A 20,337-nucleotide genomic window follows, 5' to 3' on the forward strand; every position below is an offset into this window, starting at 1 on the left:
TTAGCTACTGAAGTCCAGGTTCACAAGAGAACTTGAGCAGAATTAGGAATCCAAGTTGTACAGTAGCACAACTTCAGATGCCTAACTGCATTCATTTTGGTAGGGGTGAGCATCTTCTCACCGAAGTTTCTTTGGGACCTCTAGCTTGGTGTTCATGCGTCTAAATATCATAGAGAACAAGGAGGACCAGTCTCAGGTTGCAGCAAGGGAAGTTTACGTTGCATATCAGGAAGAATTTTCTTACTTGGAGGGTAGTAAAACACCGGAACAGGTTACCCAGGGAGGCTGTGGACTCTCCATCCTTGGAGGTTTTTAAGACCCAGCTAGACAAAGCTTTGTCTGGGATGATCTAGTTGGGGGTGGCCCTGCCCTTAGCAGGGGTTGGACTAGGTGACCTCCTGAGGTCCCTCCAACCCTTATTTTTCTATGATTCTATTCTGTAATTCTAAAATGAGGGTTGGAAGGGACCTCAGGAGGTCATCTAGTCCAACTTGTCCACATCCTTCCTGTCCTGGCGGGGGTTGTGGGTGGGGAGTGAGGGGCACCAGCAGGGCTGGGAGGGAGCTGTGGGTTGGGAGTGAGAGGTAACAGCAAGGTTAGGAGGGTTGTGGCTGGGGAATGAGCAGCAATGGCAGGGGCAGTGCACTGGCATATCAGGGCTGCTCACCTCTGTGAAGCAGTGGGGGGCAAAGCTTCAGCTGAACCCACATCCTGGTGAGCAACGGGGGCAGGAGGATATACGATTTTCTATGATTAAAAAAAATCAAACACTAACATTTATAGGCATTTAGAATTTATTTTATTGTAATGATTGAGGCACTGGTAGTCTTCCAAATTTCTATAAAATTGTAAATATATCAATAAAATATTGTGTTCAAGTGGTACCTATACATATAGTAGCATTTCATTTTAATCATTGTAAAGTGTGGATTTTGGAGGTTTTAATCAGTTCATTTGTGGTTTTTAAACAGAGGAAACCAGGATCTGTGCTTACGATCATATTGATACTTGCCCATCTTCCCTAGTTTAAATGGGTTAGGATGGATTTTGGGTTGCTTCTAGCATGGATTCCAAAAGCAGCTGGTCAGTGTGATTGAGTAAGGACTAAGTTGTGGGTGTTTTTTAATTAGAGGTCAGGAGAAAGTGAAGTATCAGATGTGATTAAATCAGTCTCATTTGAGATTGGGAAGAGGGAATAAAGTTATCAAAGTGTGTTTTACCTGACTAATCCCCCACAAAGTTCTGACTGAAACATGCTTGTGATTAAAGACACATTTCTGTCCTGGAAGGGAGGGAAATAACATGCTTTGTAAAGATGGGGAGGGAGAATCTCTCTGTAGTGCAAGAATGCACTGTTAGCAAATGCACCGTACAGGGCAGTTATACCTTGGCAGAATGGCAGTATGTTTTTAATACATTTTCACCTTCTCCTGTTCTGTTTTGAACATTGAAATGATACGTCTAGTCTTGGCAGCCCTTAATTAAAAATCTCTCAAAATTGATGCAGACTGTGGGTACTGAGGTCTAATCCACAAAGCTGCTCTAAAGCTCCTTTACAAGGAAACGGGAGCAATGCAGTGCCCCGAAAGAGACAGCTAGGCCAAGTCCTCAGAACCCAAAATCACATCACCGTTCTTTGCTGCCTTTGGTCCCTCAGCTCTTTCTTTGCAGCATCCACTTTTTGCCCTGTTCCTCTCTCTCAATACGTGTTGTGTTTAGCTGTTACCTTCTGTACATATTTCTGTAATTCGGAAAATTGTTTTGAGTGATTCTGTTACTTATCTCTAGTCTGAAGCATTTTTATGATTGGGCTCTGTTGTTTGTCACCTCCTTCTGAGAAATATAAAGGACCAGCTGTATTTTACCAGTGGACAAATATGATAGCACAATAAATGTTTCTTTCATTTCTCTTTTTCAGGTAGTTTGTGTGTGTGTTATAGTCGGGCACCTGATATTCCTGAAGAAGTCACGTACTCAATATCTTTCTTACATAAAGGTACAATTAATTTCTTCTGTTACTTTGCTTTATTTTGGAAAGTATCGTTTTATTCCAGGTGTCACATTGTGCCTTGAAAAATAATCTGCACCCCAAGTCTGTGGATAATACTGATGCCAATATTTTAAACGTCTGTCTACACTGAGACAGCTAAATCTGTATTCCCACCGCAGACTTTCTGTGTGTTGCTGGGCAGATAACTTCACTATTGGTCAGCTGTGAAAAGGTGGTTTTGTTTCCCTCGTTCCTGGGTGCCCAGTTCGAGATATCTGGCCAAATTTTCAAAAGTGTTGAGCACTTATTTCAGTTGTTTGGGAGCTGTAGATGCTCTAGCATTGGAAAACTGAACCACAAGCTCTTTGCTCAAGTGTCTTGGGGTCGAGTTTGATGCTTTCTTTTTTTCACAGGCACAGGTGCCACTCCTGTGAACTTCACTAAGAAGTCTTAGTGAAGACAAAATAGGGTCATTAGTTTTGAGTCTTAAATTTTTCACCTCCTGGTAATTAGATTCTATACATGGATAAATTTGTTATAATTTTCCATTTTCCATCCACAGAATCTAATTATTGGGGGGTCATTTTAAGTTTGAAGTCATTTTGGATTCAGGCAAATATGGTACTAAGCCTAAGGGGAGACTAGGAAGATGAGCATTGTTGTTATTGACCAGAATGATCCTCCTGATGTTCTTCTCCATGCCTGGAAGGCATTGCTTCAAGAACAAAAGAGTCCTTTCCTTGCAATGCTATGCTCATGATAAAGCACTTTCTGTATGTGAGAAAAAATTATATCCCCTGAGCATATGTTCAAAGCTCACTGTGAAATATAAGAAGTTTTGCAAGGTTTATTTGAGACTGGAGGTTACCATGTTAGTGTCTCTTTACTTTCTTTTAGTGCTGTAGTTATTTGCTAAATGGAGTTTTGTTACCACTTCAGTAGTTTTCTACTTTTGAAAAATCCCTAATACATTTTATAAAATGAACGATGTGGTACTGAACAATAATTTCTTGTTTTTATCAAAGCGCATTGTGAATTATGTATTTCAGTATACAGCTAAAGTGCATATCAACTCTGCTTTGCTCTCAATTAAACATTTCACATAAGCTGTTTTGTATTTAAAATATGGCACGTTTACATGTCAAGTGTGTGGTATATGACGGGGGGTGGCTTGTCAGGAAGGAGTAAGGTATGTAGCTGGCAGGCTGGCCATTGCAAAGCAGGCTGGTACACTTTCAAAGGCCATGAGGTATTTGCCATTCTACGGACGTGGAAATGGAGGCTAGAGCTAGTAAAGTCTACTAGTTTGCATCAATCAAGTATGACAACATCTACCACTTGGCATAAAGGATGCCAGGTGTGTATGATAGTATATAATATCAGTTACTTAGAATAAGGGCAGATGTAATGGTGTTTACCAGCTGTCTCTTCGCTGGCTGCCAACAACACTGTATTTTTGGTGGTAAAAGATTGGGTGTCCACATCTGTCTCGGGAATTCCTCTCAGTGTCTCATATGAAAGAGGCCTTTGCTTTCAGGTCCCTCTTCATCCACAGAGTTACAGTGAGTCCTGAAGTCCATGCCTTTGCTATTTTCATGGGCAGTATGAGAGACAAAGTGTCTATGCTGGAGTCCTGGGCCAAAGCCCAGTTCCATATTTTATGAACAACATCCATTTATGTCCCTGGCTCTTGTAAGCTATTTTCGTATCCAGGGTTTTAATGTGGCCCTACCCAGCATGCTACTTTGTAATCCCACTTACTTGTGGGTGTTTTTTAGCATCCTTTGACAGTTCCTGTTCCTGTGATGTCTTGTTTCCAGAACTTTATGAATCTTCACTTCTCTCCAGGGAGTAAGAGAACCATCCAGGCTCTATTGGAGGTTTTAGTTCGATGGGCAATGTGGCGTAGTATAGGACTAGAATACTACGTCAGCTATCCTGAGTGCAGAAGTATGTAACCATGAATGAACCGAACCCAGTTGTGTGCTAGCATTCAAGCAGGGAGATGAAACCAGTCAGCATAACCCTAGAACAGTTAGGGACACGCAGGTAAGCAGACTGGACAGTTCAAGCAGGTTACAGAGTAGTGGAAAAGTAGCTGGAGGACGACCAAAATAGGTTATAGCACAGATTTGTCCATGAGAGTGTTAGTACTTGGCTTGACTTTGTGGTGAAATTACTGCTGCTTCAAATGGTAAGAGACTGTAGTACAGGAGCAGGTGGGCCGCTTACCCAGTTTTGGCAGGCTGTCAAGGGCTGCATGGGTTGCTCCGTCCACTCACTCCCAGTGCCCGCCCCCCCCCAGCCCCACGGCACAGGCGGGGGGGGAGCGTACAGCCCCGACCCCCTGCTCGCTGGCAGGGAAGAAGCTGGTGCTGAGTGCCCGCAGGGCTGTCTGGAGCAGGCACAAGCAGCCCCACGTGGGTTGTGAGCGGCTGCAGTGCGGGGCGCCAGCCACGGGGCGCGTGAGGGGTCGCTTTCCCCCAACCCATGCTCAGCTTTTCTCCAGGCTCCTTCCCTGCCAGGGTCCTCCCTTGCCCTCCACCCCCCCCCCCCCCCCCCCCCGCCAGCCTTACCCCTTATCTGCGGTTCTGGCTTGAGGTAGCCATGCGGTCCCAGGCTGAAGCCCCAGCTGAGGGGATGGGACTGGGTGGGCCCTGCTGTTGTGGGAGCCAGCCAGGCTTCCCTGGGTCCTACTGCCCTTGGTTCCTGTCATTTTTGACAGGAACCGAGGGCAGATGAATACTAATTTTTAAATTTTTTAGGGGCCCCGCGGGCCGGATGCAGCCCACGGGCAGTATTTTGCCCACCCCTGCTGTAGTACCTTACCAGTTACCAGCGACTGAAGAACTGTGTATTTGTGAGGATTTTAAGTACACTCCAATGGTGTTGAGCCTGAAATAACCCCTTTCTGCATAGACAAGCTGATAGTATCGAGTCAGACTGTGAAATTCTGTTGTCTAGGTAGAATTGCTCAATATTCTGTGTGTGTGGTTATACTTTGCATAAAACAGATGGTGTTCATGTGTTTTTGTTTTTCCAGGTTACAGCAAAACCTTCACAGTTGCTCTAGAAAGAACAGATTCCTTACAAGTGAAGGAAGTAGCTTTTCTGAACCTTGGTAGGTTACTGATACAATTTCACCCTTTTGCTCTTTCTCTCTTGACTAGGGAGAGTTGTTGATCACAGCCTTCTGGTGATGGCCATCTGCTGCATCACTGGGATGAAAAACCTCATTCCTGCTCTCTACTCCTTATATAATTACTTGTTTGCTACGTTTAATTTTTTTTTTTTTTCCAACTTTAATTTTTAGCACTTCGTTGCAGTGCTTCGTTGTCAGTGAGCAACTTCCTCTAATGCTTACTGAACTCCTCTGGAGATCAACTAACCCGAGTTCTCTTGGGTGTAAGCCTCTTGTATCCTCCCCCTGGAAACCTGATTGTGCTGCTTGTATTTCCTGTGTTACAGCAACTTCTGTTAATTAACTCCTGTTATATCTCCTAGGTATAACCTGTTCCATCAAAGAGAACTGGCTGAGAATTTATGGGTCTCAGCCTTCAAAGTAAATAACAGATGCTCGTATTGACAACTTTTGTTTCTTTGAACAGAGTATTATGTGGCTGCTTATTTGCCTGGCCACTTCCTGCATCTCCTAAATATTCAGCATCCTGATCTGATGTGCTACAGTTTGTTTCTGACAGGTAAAATTGGAATATTACTCTGTCGTGGGCATCTATGGGTTTTTTTTAATAATCTCAGTATCATGGTAGGGACTCTTTGAAAATATTTAGGTCCCTTTGTGGAAAAGTTCAGTGCACTTTGTTGGCCTTGCCTCTGCATTATTGTACATTGTTCTTTGAAAAGTCCAGAAGAAAGGGACCTTGAAGAAAAGGAACGTCACTTTTTTGGCACTTTCTTCTTTTACAAAAATTAATAATGCAGCTTATTCTGAAATGGAAGAAGATTTGAATTCTGTATGATTTGCATTCTTTGTTCATGTGGCAGCTTTCCATTCCCCTTTCTCGCGTTTATTGGAGAACCAGTCTTTCTTCCAGTTTCGTATGAAGATGTAAATTGGATTGTACATTTCCTTCCTCCAATTGAGTTGCTTTAAATGTGTGTGTGTGGAGGGGAGTTTCAGGAAGAGGAAGTCTGCATTTCCTTCACCTGATCAGACTAATGCAATTTGTTTGAAAATCTCCACTGAAAAGCACATTATTTCATTTCAAATAACGTTACTTTATAGGAAATGGGTTATTTTTGGAAACAGAAGGTCTTTGTTTGAAAACAGAAGCCTATTTTTTTGATTGGGTGAAAGAAAGGTATGCTGTTGGGACTGGCACAGCTCAGAGATGCACAGCAGGGTCAATAGACGAGCTAATAGATAGCTGGGGCTGTTAATATACATAAATGTTTTGCTAAAGAAATAGTGAATGTCAGTGGGACTCGCTTCATATTATGCACTATGAGCCTGAGTTTTTCAATGGAATGGGTGTGGAGTTACCCTGGAACACAACTGCATAGTAATACATGCAAAGTGGTTTTGGTTTGAAAATATTTAAAGCAACAGCCTCAAAGGAGAATGGCCACATGGTAGTAGTTTGGAATCGGCTGCTGTTCAGATATCCCAATAGAGTGCCAATGTTACTCTGAGTATTGGATATTCACTTGGTTTAAATATAATTAGTACAAACTGACACACACTAATCCTTTACCATAGGTAGCCAGTCAGCCCTTTAGTAATAATTTAAACTGAGGCAAAAGTTAGATCCTCTGTCTCTCCAACTCTACAATGGTTACTGATTGTTGTTCAAATTGACCCTAGCTGACTTCCTGCCCCTGGGGCAGGGGGCTGGACTTGATGATCTTCGAGGTACCTTCCACCCCTAATGTCTATGAAATCTATGGAAGACAATGAAGGAACATAGTTAGATGAACTGTGTTCACCTATTTTCAGCTTGAAAAAAGATGTTCAGGTTAAATCCAGTACTTTAATAAAATAGTGATCAGCATGGTAGTGGGAAGGAAACCAAAGGCAGGGAGAATTTGATTATCCAGGTGTTGATCACTTGCCTCTCCTTTTGGTCAGGGAGCTGCTCTGCTTAGCATTTCTGAATAGCAGGCTGGGACTGCCAATCAGTTGGAGCATGGAGGGAGAGGATAAAGCATGTAAGGATAGTAGGTAGATTAAAATTTGGGAAAGAGTTTGCTGTTGAGGGTCATGCAATCTTCCTTTAAAACTCTTTTCCTCAGGGGAGGATGCAAGCATCGAGTTACTGCATGACACCTCTATCCAGTCTATCTGTAAGTTGACACTCTTGGATTGCTGCTCAGGAAGACTGTTTACAGTGAAAATAAATGAGGACTCCTTAATGCGCTTCATGTGGAACAGTAAGCTGGACAGAGATAGACTGGCAGCTCTGCACTGTGCTCTTGTCCATCTGGGAAGTGCAGCAGACTTGGAAGATCAGGTAGGCATGTAACTCACTCCAATTTTTTTGCCTGGTTTGTTCATTCAGGCCCTCGGCAGATGTTGCACTTAAGACATGATTAATTAGTTAATCATGTCTTAAATAGCAACGTGGCCACACGTTCAAGCAGTTCATGGTGCAATAAAAGGGAGAATACACCACAACATTATTAAATAAAATATGTATATAAATAGATGCACAAATAGATGCGTGTAATAATTTTGTGGCTTGTTTGCATCACATCTCAAATTGCATGTGCAACCAGTGCCGCATTGCATATACAGCCAGATGCAGGTTGGCCTATTGGCTGATGGGCAGGCCCAGCCCCAGGGCTATGCCAGTCTTCAGCCAGCTCTAGTGCAATCCCAGGACTGAGATCAGCTGGTTGGTGGTCTCAGCCATGGGCTGTACCAGACCACTTCAGGACTCTAGTGTTTTTCAGGGGCTGGGGCTGCCAATCAGCTGATTTGTGGTCTCGGATGCAGGATTGCACAGCTTCATTGGACACCCAACTTTCTCCTAGGGTGCATTTGAGATCTGATTCCTGATCCCCAAATCCTGCATCCTGCTGTGTGCATGTGATATGGGGTGAGGTGTGATTGTTATTATTGGGGATCAGATCCTATCATGCCATTTGAATGAACATCTGTCAGCAGCCTCAGTTTTAACAAGGGCCTGCTACACGCCTTGTAGAACAAATGCAGTGTCCTGGTCCCTATATACATCAAACTTGTGTCATAGTAGCATCTAGAAACTTACCAAGTTGGGGTTTCAAGATGCTTCTTGCCTAATGGTATGAACATGCAAACAATTTATTGCTAGGTAAAAGGAGGTGGAGATTTATCTCGTGTCAGGTGGTCCACAGTAACTGTACCTCTCTTTGAGGCTTAAACTACCACAGCTTAGCTTCCACTTACTGTTGTGTAAGAACATTCACAGACAGTTACCATGGAAGAGCTGACATGTAACAAAGCCTTGCAGTAAATTGTTCTTATGTCAGTAGCTTAATTTATATGTAAAGGTTGTTCTGAAAACATACCTGACAACATGGTACTGTTTTAGACACTGTACTATAGGTGAGAGGTTTCTGTTGATCCAGTTGGTTTTCAGTAGGCTTTCATTTGAACACCACCTTACATACAGAACTGCAAGGAAAGTTCTGCTTTCTAACTCACAGATTATTCAGTGGATTTTGGAGAATTTGTCACCGTGTCATACTTTCGATCCTATTCAAGAATTTATCATTGGTAGGTATTTCTTGTACTATATTTTAAGCAAAACAATTTAGTGGATTAATAGTGGGGACACCAGGAGTTAAATCCATAGTTCTGCACATTAACCCCCATGCCTTCTCATCTTTTTATTATACTCTCAGTTAAATGACCCAGCTGTTTGTATTGCTAATTAAGAGGATGAGTATGTTGCAGTTCTAGTTTTAATACCTGAATGTTACACGTGTGAATATCTACTTGGTAGTTCAGTTAGGGGGAGCAAGTACCATTTTGATTCACAAATGCCCAACACCTGGCTTGAATAGCTGGATGTGTGTTGGATAGAAACTGGAGCAGTATTTCACTTTGAGTCCTGCCCAGGCCTTTGAGCCATGCCGTGAAGCTGCTTCAATAAGCTGTGGATCCTCTGCAATTCCTACTTACCATCAGATCCTGTGGCTTGCCAACCCATGCCCTGCCTCCTATGTGTTCCTGTGCAGGGGAGCTCTCAGAACTAAGGCCAGGAGCTGACATGCCTGTACCCAGCCGTCTAGATTTCTTTTTTCCCTTTGTGCAGTAGAACCAGGCTAGTTCCACTGCCGAGGAAGCTGCTTTGGAGATTGTGGTGGGATTTGTCCCTAAGCTCGCATATTGGTAGAAGAGTGAGGGAAAGGAAGCTGAAGTGGGACAGGTAAACAAACAGGAGCAGACTGTAAAGCTTTTTCCTGGTAACATTAACTGTATCCAGCCTTGCTTCATGTAAGTCTTTATATTTTCAGCTTCCCTGTACTGGAGAATGTGTCCAGAGAGTAGCCAACTGGATAAACTTTTGCCATATACATCACTACTTTACTGGAATGGGGTAAGATATCAGCTGCTATTAACACTAATAATTTTGGGGAGAGATTTTATTTTCCCTATAAAGTCTGTCGTAGAACCTGTTTTCACGTAGAGAATCCTTTTCAGAAATGATCCAAGAATGAACGTAGCTGTGTATTTTCTATTAGAATTAAGATAAAATGCGAATATATAATGTTTGTTTATCAGGAATACATAGTTTGGGTAAATAACTGCATTTCTGAAATCACAATATTACCAGCTGTGTTTGCATTACTATAAATTTATGAATGATTTAATTGGTGATTTTTATATAACAGTTTGCAGAGTACTATGTATCATATGATTTTCGTAACAGATGCAGAATAACTTTTAGCTAGTATAATTATGCAGTTATTTCCAAAAGCACACTGTCTGAAGAATACTGCTGTTGTGAATAACTTTCTAAATAAAACAAAATTAGACAGACCCCTGAATGCGTAGCGCAGTGAACATGTCAAAGTTTTTGATCTTTTCTTTTTCCCCAACCATTTTTACAACAAGGCCTAAAATCTTATTTTTAGTAACAATAATCATTATTTTAGTGAGCTGGTAGTTTATTCAGATAGTAGTCTTTAAAAACAAACCCATATGCTGTATGGGCCAAAGTCCAGTTATTGAGTTTACTTTAGGGTACCAGAATACCACAGTCCTGACCCAGAAGTCTGCTTTTCATCCCAGCAGAAAGAGAAAATATCATCACAGCTTATTTAGCTGGATTATTGCCCAAAGGAAAGTGATTTGAGATATTTGCAATTTTTGCTTTATAGTCCTTTAAAATGATGGCCAATTCACGTGTATTTGTTATGTCAAGCAATTTCTAGTCATTAACCTTCATCTATATTTACAGGTTGTTCCTGGAATAGCATGCACAACAGATATTATTTCTCTGCCTATATTAAAGGTAAGTCTCCATAGAAAAGCTTTTTCTATTAGTAAAGAGGGGAGTAGTTCATTTTTGTTTTCTTTTGTACTTGGGGCATGTGTTACCTGAACATAAAGATGACGAAGAATTGTTTAGTCCAAGAGACTTGTGCATTTATCTCCTCAAGGTTTAAGCTGTTCAGAATCGTAATGGGCATTAGCTGTCTAGCCCAGCTCATCAAAGGCAGACCCTCCAGTGTTCAGCAAATATCAGATGGGACATAGCCTTGTCTTACTAACAGATGCCTAACCTATCAACACATCTCCAATTCTCAACATCCCCCACAACAAACCCATTAGAATCTGCAGATCCTATGCATGCCATTCCGAAAATGTGATATACCTGATCCAATGCACCATATGCCCTTGTGGTTAAGTGGGTGAAACTAAACAGAAACTACACATCTGAATAAACACTTACAGGAGAAAAAGGATGAAATCTTACAGGAGAAAAAGGACAGATGCACACAAACATCAGTAGGAGCACATTTTTTTCACAGAACAGCCATTCCCTTTCTGTCTTCATGCTTAAGGGAAAATATTCAAACACCTTTGACACTGAGAACCAAGGACTGAACAGCGACGTTGACTTTGACACACTGGGTGTATCTACATGTGCCATTAAGGCAATGTGATAAACTCTGATGCAGTTTGCACCAGAGAGAGTCCGCTACTTGCAGGTGTGGCAGCTATATGTGCACTCGGGACTGCAACATTTTGAGTTGGGGCAGGTCAGCCCTGTGCTGTGGGTGGCAGCAGAGGGGCTGGTACCCTTGTGCCCTAGCCAGCCCCTGTCACGGTCTACATGTATGTTTTTGTGGGGTAAATTACTCCCCAACAGTATTATCCTATGGCGAAGTTAATTTACTGCACCCTAAGGCTGGCATACGTATAGACTGTGGCGCTTTACTGCAAAACCAATTAGTCAACTCTGCAGTAAAGTGCATATGTAGATGCACCCACTGTCATCTACCTGTCATCTAAGCTGTTCCTGCTTCTTTCCTCAGACCTGATGAAAAACACCTTGCATTTGAAAGCTTGTCCAACTTTATCCAAGCCATGCAATTGGTCCATTAAAGATATCATCCACAAAAATCCCTGCCTCCTCTGTTTAGTCTGTTTGGTACCTCTTCATTCTATGACTTGAAGCTAATGCAGGGAAGCTGCTTTTCACTGTGCCCAGTGAAGCATCCCACTCATGGGGCCTCATTCATTATACTTCCATGAATAGCACCAGCAGTTCATGACCCCCTGTCTGTTTTGACCATGGCATCCTGCGCATATACCAGTGTGATGTCTCTGGCTGTGCTCTTCAGAAGGAGTGACTGTTTTAGGTTTAAACCAATTAAATACAGAGATGTAGAGAGAAACATACCTGGTGGTGAACAGAATATGTTTTTGGGGGTGAAGGGATCCCTCGCTCTCTGATGGGAGTCCCTGTACTTGTTATGGAAAATTGGATTGAAAACTCCTCTGTCTTCTCTCCCCAAAATTACCCCCAGCTGAAGTATTTTATTGAGTTGGGAGCATGTAACAGGTGGGAAGAACAAGACCCAAAGGACCTTTCAAGTAAATAGTAAGATGTATACAGAATGTTATGGAGAACCAGACTGAAGAATAACAGAGGAACCAGGTTTAAACAGCTGATGACTCAGAGTATGAGTGGGGTGGCATCCTGTGGGGGCTGCATTCTGCATATTTGAGAATATTTTCTGATGGAATAATTTTAAGGAGACAGAAGCCCTTTTGCCTCTTCCCTCCCCCAAGTACTCAGAACTAGTTTGTAATACTTCAGCCTCAATTGACTTTTAGGTCCTATTTTCCCCTCCCTGCCTCCAGATTTAACTCTGTGCTATCATATTAGTGCTGTGTTTTTTTTCTCCTGATTTATGCCAGGATGACTGGAGAGTCTGGCTTCAACTGCTTGACATTTGGTTTCACTAGGAGTTGAGGACACATCTTAAGATCAGGACTTAAAAGAGAACTTTTATCTCCATATGATTCATGTAATGCACTGAGGTCAGATTTAGAAAGCTGTTTAATTTGTCTGAGATTAAACTTCAAGGCTCTGGGAGCAAGGGCCTTTAGCAAGAGAGTTCCTGATGGCAGAACTCATTTCCTATTTCTGTCTAAAACGGTAAACAGATTGAGAAGGTCAGAGTTAAATGAAAGACACCTATTTCCTGCTGCTTTGGTCTGGAAAGTGCTGTAGTTTTGAGTGAGTCTGAGGTGTAAATGCTACAGGCCAGGCTCAGTGCTATGGTCTGACTGCTTTGTACTGCTCTATGATGCAAAAGTTCCATTAAACCCAGTTAACTAGGCCAGCTAATGGGTTTTCATTTGGTTTGCACTGTCACCTTCACAAAGCAGCCAAATGTTTCCAGAGAATCTGTGTGGGGTCTTCACAGAGATAAGGTGGTGCCCTGATAGGTTTACAGGAAAAGGACCCAGGCCAACAAAATGCTGAATGCTTTTGTGAGAGGCTGAGTGCATTCAGCTTCAAGGAATCAGGACTCATGGCAGAAGTGATATCTTTTATTAGACCAACTAGATATGTGTATTTATTTGCAAGCTTTTGGGCACAGTCACCCTTCCTCAGGCATAGAAGAATGAAAAGTTAGAAAAATTTATCCTAGGTGGAAATTAAAATTCATATTTGCATTCTCCTATGCCTGAAGAAGGGTAAGTGTGCCTGAAAGCTTGCAAATAAAGCCTTTTTTTTGCAAATATCTAGTTGGTCTAAGAAAAGATATCACCTCTGCCATGAGTTTTTTGATTCCTTTTGCCTGTAGACCAATATGGCTACAACCTGTATCCCTTCAGCTTCAAGGTAATTCACTCACAGCTGCTGCACACAGTAGGCATTGTCCTGAAATAAAACAGCTTAAGAGGAGATAACAAACACAGGCTTTGAGCAGAGGATCATTAGAAGGGCCAGAGTCACAACTGTAAGTAATTATGGAGTAGGCTTTGTGGTCAGCAGAGACCTGATTTGATCCCTTATTCTAAAAAAAAATGAATCTCCTTTTGGTCACTTGAGTTTCACTCTATCAGAAAGAGTAGAATTATGCTCAGGACTGGGAGCTTAACTGGAGGAAAGGTTTGAAGAATAGTGAAGAAGAGAAGGAAGATATTTGTCATGGAGGCTGGTACAAGAAAGGCAGCCTCTTGTATAGTACGATAGGTGACACTGCATGTGCTGCCAGGGGCTAAGTGTTGAGCCTTGATTATATATCTGCATAGTGCATCAAGTGCATTTCGGCATCTCTTCAATAGCACATAGCTGCATTATGCCCATTTAAGATGGGAAATTAAGAGGAACAATGGATAAGTACTACTTAATGCCACTACTTTCGTAAAAAGCTCAGTGAGGTCTTTAAGTGATGATGAGTGGTGAGGTCCTTTGGTTTAAATTGTCATCTGATTCTCCAGTAGCATTATCTTTTAATGCAGTGCTGGGAAATAAATTCTTACTGCCTGACCATATAGGGCCACCTGCATAATAAACACTGCTCCCTGATGCACTTGGTGACCTCTCCTCCAGGCTCTCAACCCACTTAACTTTTTGTGATCTGCAGGCCATAGAAAATTGGATTTAATTCATGATTGTCTTTTATTTTAACAAGCTGATTTCTTAAATGCAGGGTTTTGTTTTCAATGACATTTGGAGCTCTAAAACGTACTGTTTTCTGTTGTGACAAACCCTTTCCACATGCATTTTTGCCCCATCTCAAACAGCCTTTTTCTGTGGCCTGAAAGGACCTCCAAAAGGATCTTACATGATCCTACAGACCTCCTGCAGGTGTAACAATTTAAACTGACCACTAGATGTCACCCCGGTCCTACACTTTTTTTCACCTTTTAAGTGTGTAAATTCGTTAAATCCTAGATCTGTAATTTCCTTAATCTGTCAATTCAGTTTGTTCACATGTTAAATTGAAATTAGTCACACTTTGAAGGGAAGTTGCTTAGGGAAACAAGGAGCTGGTACTTGGGGAGGTAAGAGAGTGACTGAGAATGGCATGTTTGATTCGGGTAGATCTCTTTAGATGTTGCCATGCTGGAAGGTAGAAGCTACCTGTTGGTCTAGTGCAAACCCAAGGATGAAAGTGATGGCTTGATTTTATGCGACTCTGGCTCTTCCAATGATCCTCTGCCCAGAATTCAGGATTTTACCGGATATCTTGTGGACTGGGAGGGGGTCAATTATTTGGGATTTATATCCTTGGGAAAGAGGGAGGATTTCTTATCTCCTTTCCTTCTCCATTGTTTCTTTTTTACCTTACTTTATAATCTTCTCTGACAAGGCTGTTTTTGTTTTTACAATCTAAGCATTTTAACAAAATATATCTATTATAACAAAATAACATCTAATAATTGGTTACATCAATCACACCTACTACTATGACTTTTAAAGTAAAGCTATGATATGGCATGTATGGATTATTTAATGTATGGTCTTCCCTTATCTTCTTTTAGACCTTGTGCTTTGTTTAATTATGTTTGATGTTTTGCTTGACTTCCTGACCAAGTTAGTTGTCATATTTGCCAAGGTTCACACTGCAGTTACTCAGAAACAGGTTTTGGGCCTTCTGCTGAGCAACACAGCTGCAGCTTAGCCTAGTTCCCTTGAAAATGGCCAAGGCTGGCAACAGGTGTTCAGTCCTCTTTGTTTCCAACTTTTCATTGACCTAAACTAGGCTTAAAACAATATTTCTTGCCGTTACTTTTTTTCCACTGCTATAGCTACCCCATGTGTTGACACTGGGAGGGAAGTGGTTTGTGTCAGAGGTGTCAAAATAGTTTGGCCCCCAGGGCTAAATGCAGACCACAGGGCTACTTGTGGCCTGGATTGGACCTCTTTCCAGCATTGGAGCAAGTGATGGTAGAGTGAGTGACATTGCGTAGTGGTGGGAGTTAACGCACCTGTCACTTGTCCTGCCACTGCTAAAATATGTCTCTAGGAGGGCTCCATATCCTTAATTCATTTTGCACCCAAATTCTCTGCACCTCCAAGAAGTCCCATGGCCTGGATCCAGCCCATAGGCTATGTATGACGCCTCTGGTCTATATGATATTGAACTGAAATGCAGATGGGTAGGTAAGGGGTCATCCAGACTGTGAAACTGCTTGAGTTTGTTGGCAACTTCACTGTGGCCTACTGAACGAATGAAAAAAAACACAAAACAAAACTGGTTAGAGGGAGGACCGGACAAAAAATATCTGCCTGAGCAATATACAAGCCAAAAACCTGTCTACATCCTGTGAACTGTTGCCAAGTTGGTTGCTGGAAAAATGGATGGACATGGGTATCCTAAAGATGAGTAGTAAAGTTAAGTTTTGGAGGGGGGAGTTCTGTTTTTGGGGGCGGGGTGTTTCATACCAGAAATGAGCACCTTTAACCTTATGTGTCCTTTCCAGTACTGAACATGCTGATAACCCTTAATAAATAATAGCCTCAAATTTCTATTTAAGAAAACTAGACCCAGTGTAAAAAGACAGCTCGGGGAAACCAGTATTTTTTCCTCCTTTTAACTTCTTTAGTATTTACAGTGACCTATAAATCAAAGATTTGAAAATCGTTATGGTAAAGCTTGTTCTGGGTTACACATTTTGTTACACAGACTTCACAAACAAGCAAGTCTATTCATGTATTTTGAGTTCGGTTTAAAGCTTTGGGTGCTTGTTCTACTCAAGAATAATTGCCACATAAAGAACATAGATTAAAATTAGGACATCTTAGAAAGAAAAGACCAGCAGTACTAACATTGTCATTGTCTTTGTCATTGTTCTCCCATGTCATTTAAATGGTAGGTTAGATGCTTATTTCAGTGATGGTGCAGCTTGTATTCACCATTTCATGTATGTACTTGTAGGTGCAAAACTGTAAAGGCTTCTGGGAAAAATTAAACTTGTACTTGGAGAATGTAAAGTATGCTGAGCCGCAATTGCATTACAACAATAATGTGCTCCGGAGGGAATGGTATAAGCTACTTTCAGAAGAGGTAAAATAAAAAAGTCTAAAAAACTTATCTAATTGACTGTCCATCTAATAGGCTTACATTCTGTGGTGAGTAATATGAACCCAGAAGAATTGAGTTTTTAGTAAGATGGTTTCAACCACTGATGGAAATGGGGTATTTCTTGAAGGGGAGCCCCCAGAATAGAAGTGAAAAGTAAATCATTGCAGTTTTGGTGGGCTTATATAAGAAGCTGTGTTCCACAGCCTGTCCCTGGCCGGGGACTTGGATTTCTACTACTGTAAATGCTGTGCAGCTTCTTGAATTTTACCTAGTGTGGGTTTTACTTTGAAAAATGCTTAACACCTCAGTTCTACCTTATACCATTGGAAAGAAAAGTCAGCTCTGCTTCTCATCATTCTTTGATTTGGCAGACTTATAACTGCTCTGAAAACTTTTTCTTTTCAATTCACAGAGGGAGGGAAGAGGAGCCCCTACATATTTGAAAAATATTTTTGAAAATGCGAGAAAGTAAGCAAACTTTTTGTTGATGTTACCCTTCTTTATTTTGCTGAGAATAATTGCTGGATTTAAATGTGTCAAACTTGGCTGCATCTTGTTGCTATCAGGTACTTGGTTTATTTAAAGCAGTTTATTAGAGATCATTCGTGCGTCTGTCATAGGACAATGCCAGTAATGACATTGGGGACACTGGGAGCGTAGTCTTTGGGTCTAAGGAACGAACGTTACAAACGAAGAGTTGGATTTCCTTTTTTAATAAAAAATTTAAGTGATTTCATGCCACTTTTCTTAACTACAATGAGATGATATACTCCATAGATGTAATGACACTTTCCATGTTTTAAATCTTAGTTTAATGTGAGAAATCAAGGAATAGTGCAACTTTTTAACATGCGTCTATTTCTAAGAAACAATTTTTAAAGTGGCCTTTTTTCTTTTATCTAGGGTGCTGTCCAACCTGGATACTTGGAGCATGGGTAAGGAAAATAGGCATTGGCATAACTTTTAGCTGGCTAGAATACTGAAATATTTATATCTATTAGATTATATACATATATTTGTGCATGTGCCATTAAAACTAACTGCCTTTGAAAGATCTAATGTATAAGTTGGGCAGAATTGGTGGGGGGGGGGGAAGTATGTATATGTGTGTGTACTAGCCAATTGCCCATCAAGAATGATGGCAGGGGGAGGGAGTGGACAGTGATGGAGCTCCCTGCTGCTTGAGGTCCATTGTCACCACCTGCAGGGAGCAGGGCCACTGGCCTTGCCCCCATCCTGTTCCATCCACTCAGCTGCTGCTGCCTCCAGGGAGCAGGGTGGGGTGGGGGCAAGGCCAGCATAGCTAGCCTGACACCCCCCCCCGCTCCATCCCCTGTGTGTCTGCCATCATGGCGGTGCTCCGCTGTGCTGCTACCTCCTGTCCAAATGCTGTATTTGCACTCTGATTGGCTGTTTCAGTCAGCCGGTCAGAGTGTGAATAAAGCGTTATGGACTGAAAGACAGACAGACAGATTAAGGCTTTTCTAATAATAGAATTTTTTAATATATATATATATATAATCTCTGTGTCTGTTTGTATGTGTGTGTATATCTCTATATATGTGTGTGTATTGAGAGAGAGAGATGTGTGTATACAGATTATAGGAAAGAGCCTCTTGAAAACTTTTGGCTCTTTTCTGGAAGACATCAAGTGCCTTCAGTCAATTAGAAAGGAGACAGGAATTTTTTTCAGGGGAGGCACTTTCTTTGATCTCAAAAGACAGACGGAGCCCTTAAGGAGACAAGACACCAAACTCAGGTCATGTTTCTACTCGGGGCTCTATCTGTCTTTTTCTGTCTCATCAGCTCTTCCATACTGTTAAAAGGAATGCTTTAAAATATTTAGATTTGCAAACTGCTTACTGAAGTAACTGAAATAGCCAGGCCACGGAGTCCTGTACAACTGTGGGAGGGGTGTATTCAGTGCATAGCTGCTTTGCTTTTAGTCAGTTGCCTAGAAAACCCTCCCAAAACCTTTCAGTCCTTGTGAGCTGTAAATGTCAAGTTGTAAACAGTGTGCATTTTTGTATTCTTGTTACCACTGGGTTCTTTGGGCTTGCTGGCTCTAAAGGGCTCATGGTGAGAGTTTTTTCTTGGTGACTGAGGGGAAAGAAGCTGAAGACACTTACTTATTGTGTGGCAATTGTAAGGGAGAATGGGGAAAGGTGGCCCAGCTCCTCTCAAGTGCCTCCATGTTGCTATAGCAGTAATGCTCTCCAGTTCTGTTACTGTTTTTATAATTCTTTAGCATGAGAGCACTGCGGCCTCTGCTTGTTTTCCCTTGTTTCTTAGCTTTCTTGGAGTTGCTTGAAGTCCCTCTAACTAAAGAAACATGCATTTGAATGACACTTTATCTGTTTCAGAGGAAAGGCTCGTTCCTTTCTTCCAAGAGGAAGACTGCCAGCAACAATTGCTAATGGGACTGGTATGTGTTGCATTTTGTGTGCCAGGAGATGCACAACCTTAATGAGCGTGAAGCATAACTTTACATTTTATTTTTATATTCTTTCTTCCTAAGCCATTGTATTCTATGCTTCTCTGGCAGTTTACGTAAGTTTTACTGGTGGGAAGAATATAAACGGGCAGGACATGGAGCCATGGAGAGATTTTTTTGATTTCCGTCTTCCAGGTCAGGTTATAAAAGCCCCAGATGGACAGGAAAAGGGAGGGAAGACAGTTACTCCCTCCACTCCACCTTTTCTTTTCTGCTCTATTCTTGCCTAAATGCAGTTTTTTTCCATTCTCATGCGGCCCTATCCTATATTCTAAAGCACTGCCTCACTTATTTTCAGTATTTAACTTCCTTCTAAACATTTCTCCATACCCTCCTGCCTCCCCATGGTTAGCTGATTTTTCAAAGAAAGAATCGGTAAGATTCCCTATGATCTCTTTTAATCCTCCCTATTTTCCCTCAACTTAACTCTGAGTGCTTGCTCTCATGCTCTATACCTCATCCATAATATCTCCATATCTATTCTAGAGCTGCCCTCTCTTTTTACAGCATTTTTGTCATCTTTCTCTTTGCTTACACCTACAGTCCTGTGCTATCCCTCTTCATCTTATTGGCTCCTGTTTTTGCATTGTTTGGCCCTGTAGCATCTATCACCACCTCCCCTGTGGAATTTGTGTGCATACACATGTTCAAATGACCTGGGAGAATTCTCCCAGATCTTTTTCTGGCAGAAAAGCTTACCCAGAGACCCCTGAACAGACTTTTGAATTATCAAGCTGTTACTCAGCCAGGGGAACCTTGTGCACACATCAGTCTGCCCTGCAGGCTCCCAAGTCTTCATGATGACAGCAATGCACAGGGCAGCTGTGATTGGCTGACCCAGGCTGCCTTGCAGTCTGTGTCTCCCTGCAGCACAACGAGGGGATTGTGAAGGGGGCTCCTGTATTGGCTGGAGCAGAAGAATCCAGGCCAAGTGCCACACTCTTCCCCTGAGCTGTGTGAAAGGGGGAGACAAGGGGCTAGGTGCAAAGCACGCTGGAGTGCTGGAGGACTGTGCAGCTTCTCTTAGAAAGTACATGTACAGAAGTTCACTGTGCCAGGAGCTATTTAACTCTGGTTGTGCCTGGATTATTTTCTCCTGGAGTGGCCATTTTTGCTGTGGGAGAAATATCCTGAATGTCTGCATACTTGTGGTTTCAACTGGGAGAGAAGCAACTTTCCCAGGAAAAACTGAATGCCTGTATATGGTCTAAGGCTTATATTTTGCTCTTCTGCATGTTGCCCTCCCCTCTCTCTTGCCACTGTTTTCTGCACAACTTCTTCCAAGATCCATCCACGTACCTGTCTATACAGCCAAGACCAATGTAGACTCCCATCATCTTCCTCCTGT

At 42.0% G+C, this 20,337-nt stretch overlaps 1 protein-coding gene across 2 annotated transcripts in view; it reads left to right on the forward strand.

Moving 5' to 3' along the window:
* Positions 1-20,337, forward strand: part of GSAP (gamma-secretase activating protein) — a 72,038-nt gene that overhangs the window by 25,339 nt on the left and 26,362 nt on the right. For both annotated transcript variants that reach the window (XM_014606510.3, XM_019487499.2), the window contains 11 exons: positions 1,919-1,996; positions 5,034-5,111; positions 5,599-5,691; positions 7,244-7,461; positions 8,639-8,708; positions 9,452-9,534; positions 10,399-10,452; positions 16,349-16,477; positions 16,908-16,963; positions 17,399-17,430; positions 18,859-18,920. In XM_014606510.3, coding sequence (XP_014461996.1) covers positions 1,919-1,996; positions 5,034-5,111; positions 5,599-5,691; positions 7,244-7,461; positions 8,639-8,708; positions 9,452-9,534; positions 10,399-10,452; positions 16,349-16,477; positions 16,908-16,963; positions 17,399-17,430; positions 18,859-18,920 — 953 coding nt within the window. The remainder of the gene's footprint in view (positions 1-1,918; positions 1,997-5,033; positions 5,112-5,598; positions 5,692-7,243; positions 7,462-8,638; positions 8,709-9,451; positions 9,535-10,398; positions 10,453-16,348; positions 16,478-16,907; positions 16,964-17,398; positions 17,431-18,858; positions 18,921-20,337) is intronic.

Source organism: Alligator mississippiensis, chromosome 4 (assembly GCF_030867095.1).
Source record: "Alligator mississippiensis isolate rAllMis1 chromosome 4, rAllMis1, whole genome shotgun sequence".
Lineage (NCBI taxonomy): Eukaryota > Metazoa > Chordata > Crocodylia > Alligatoridae > Alligator > Alligator mississippiensis.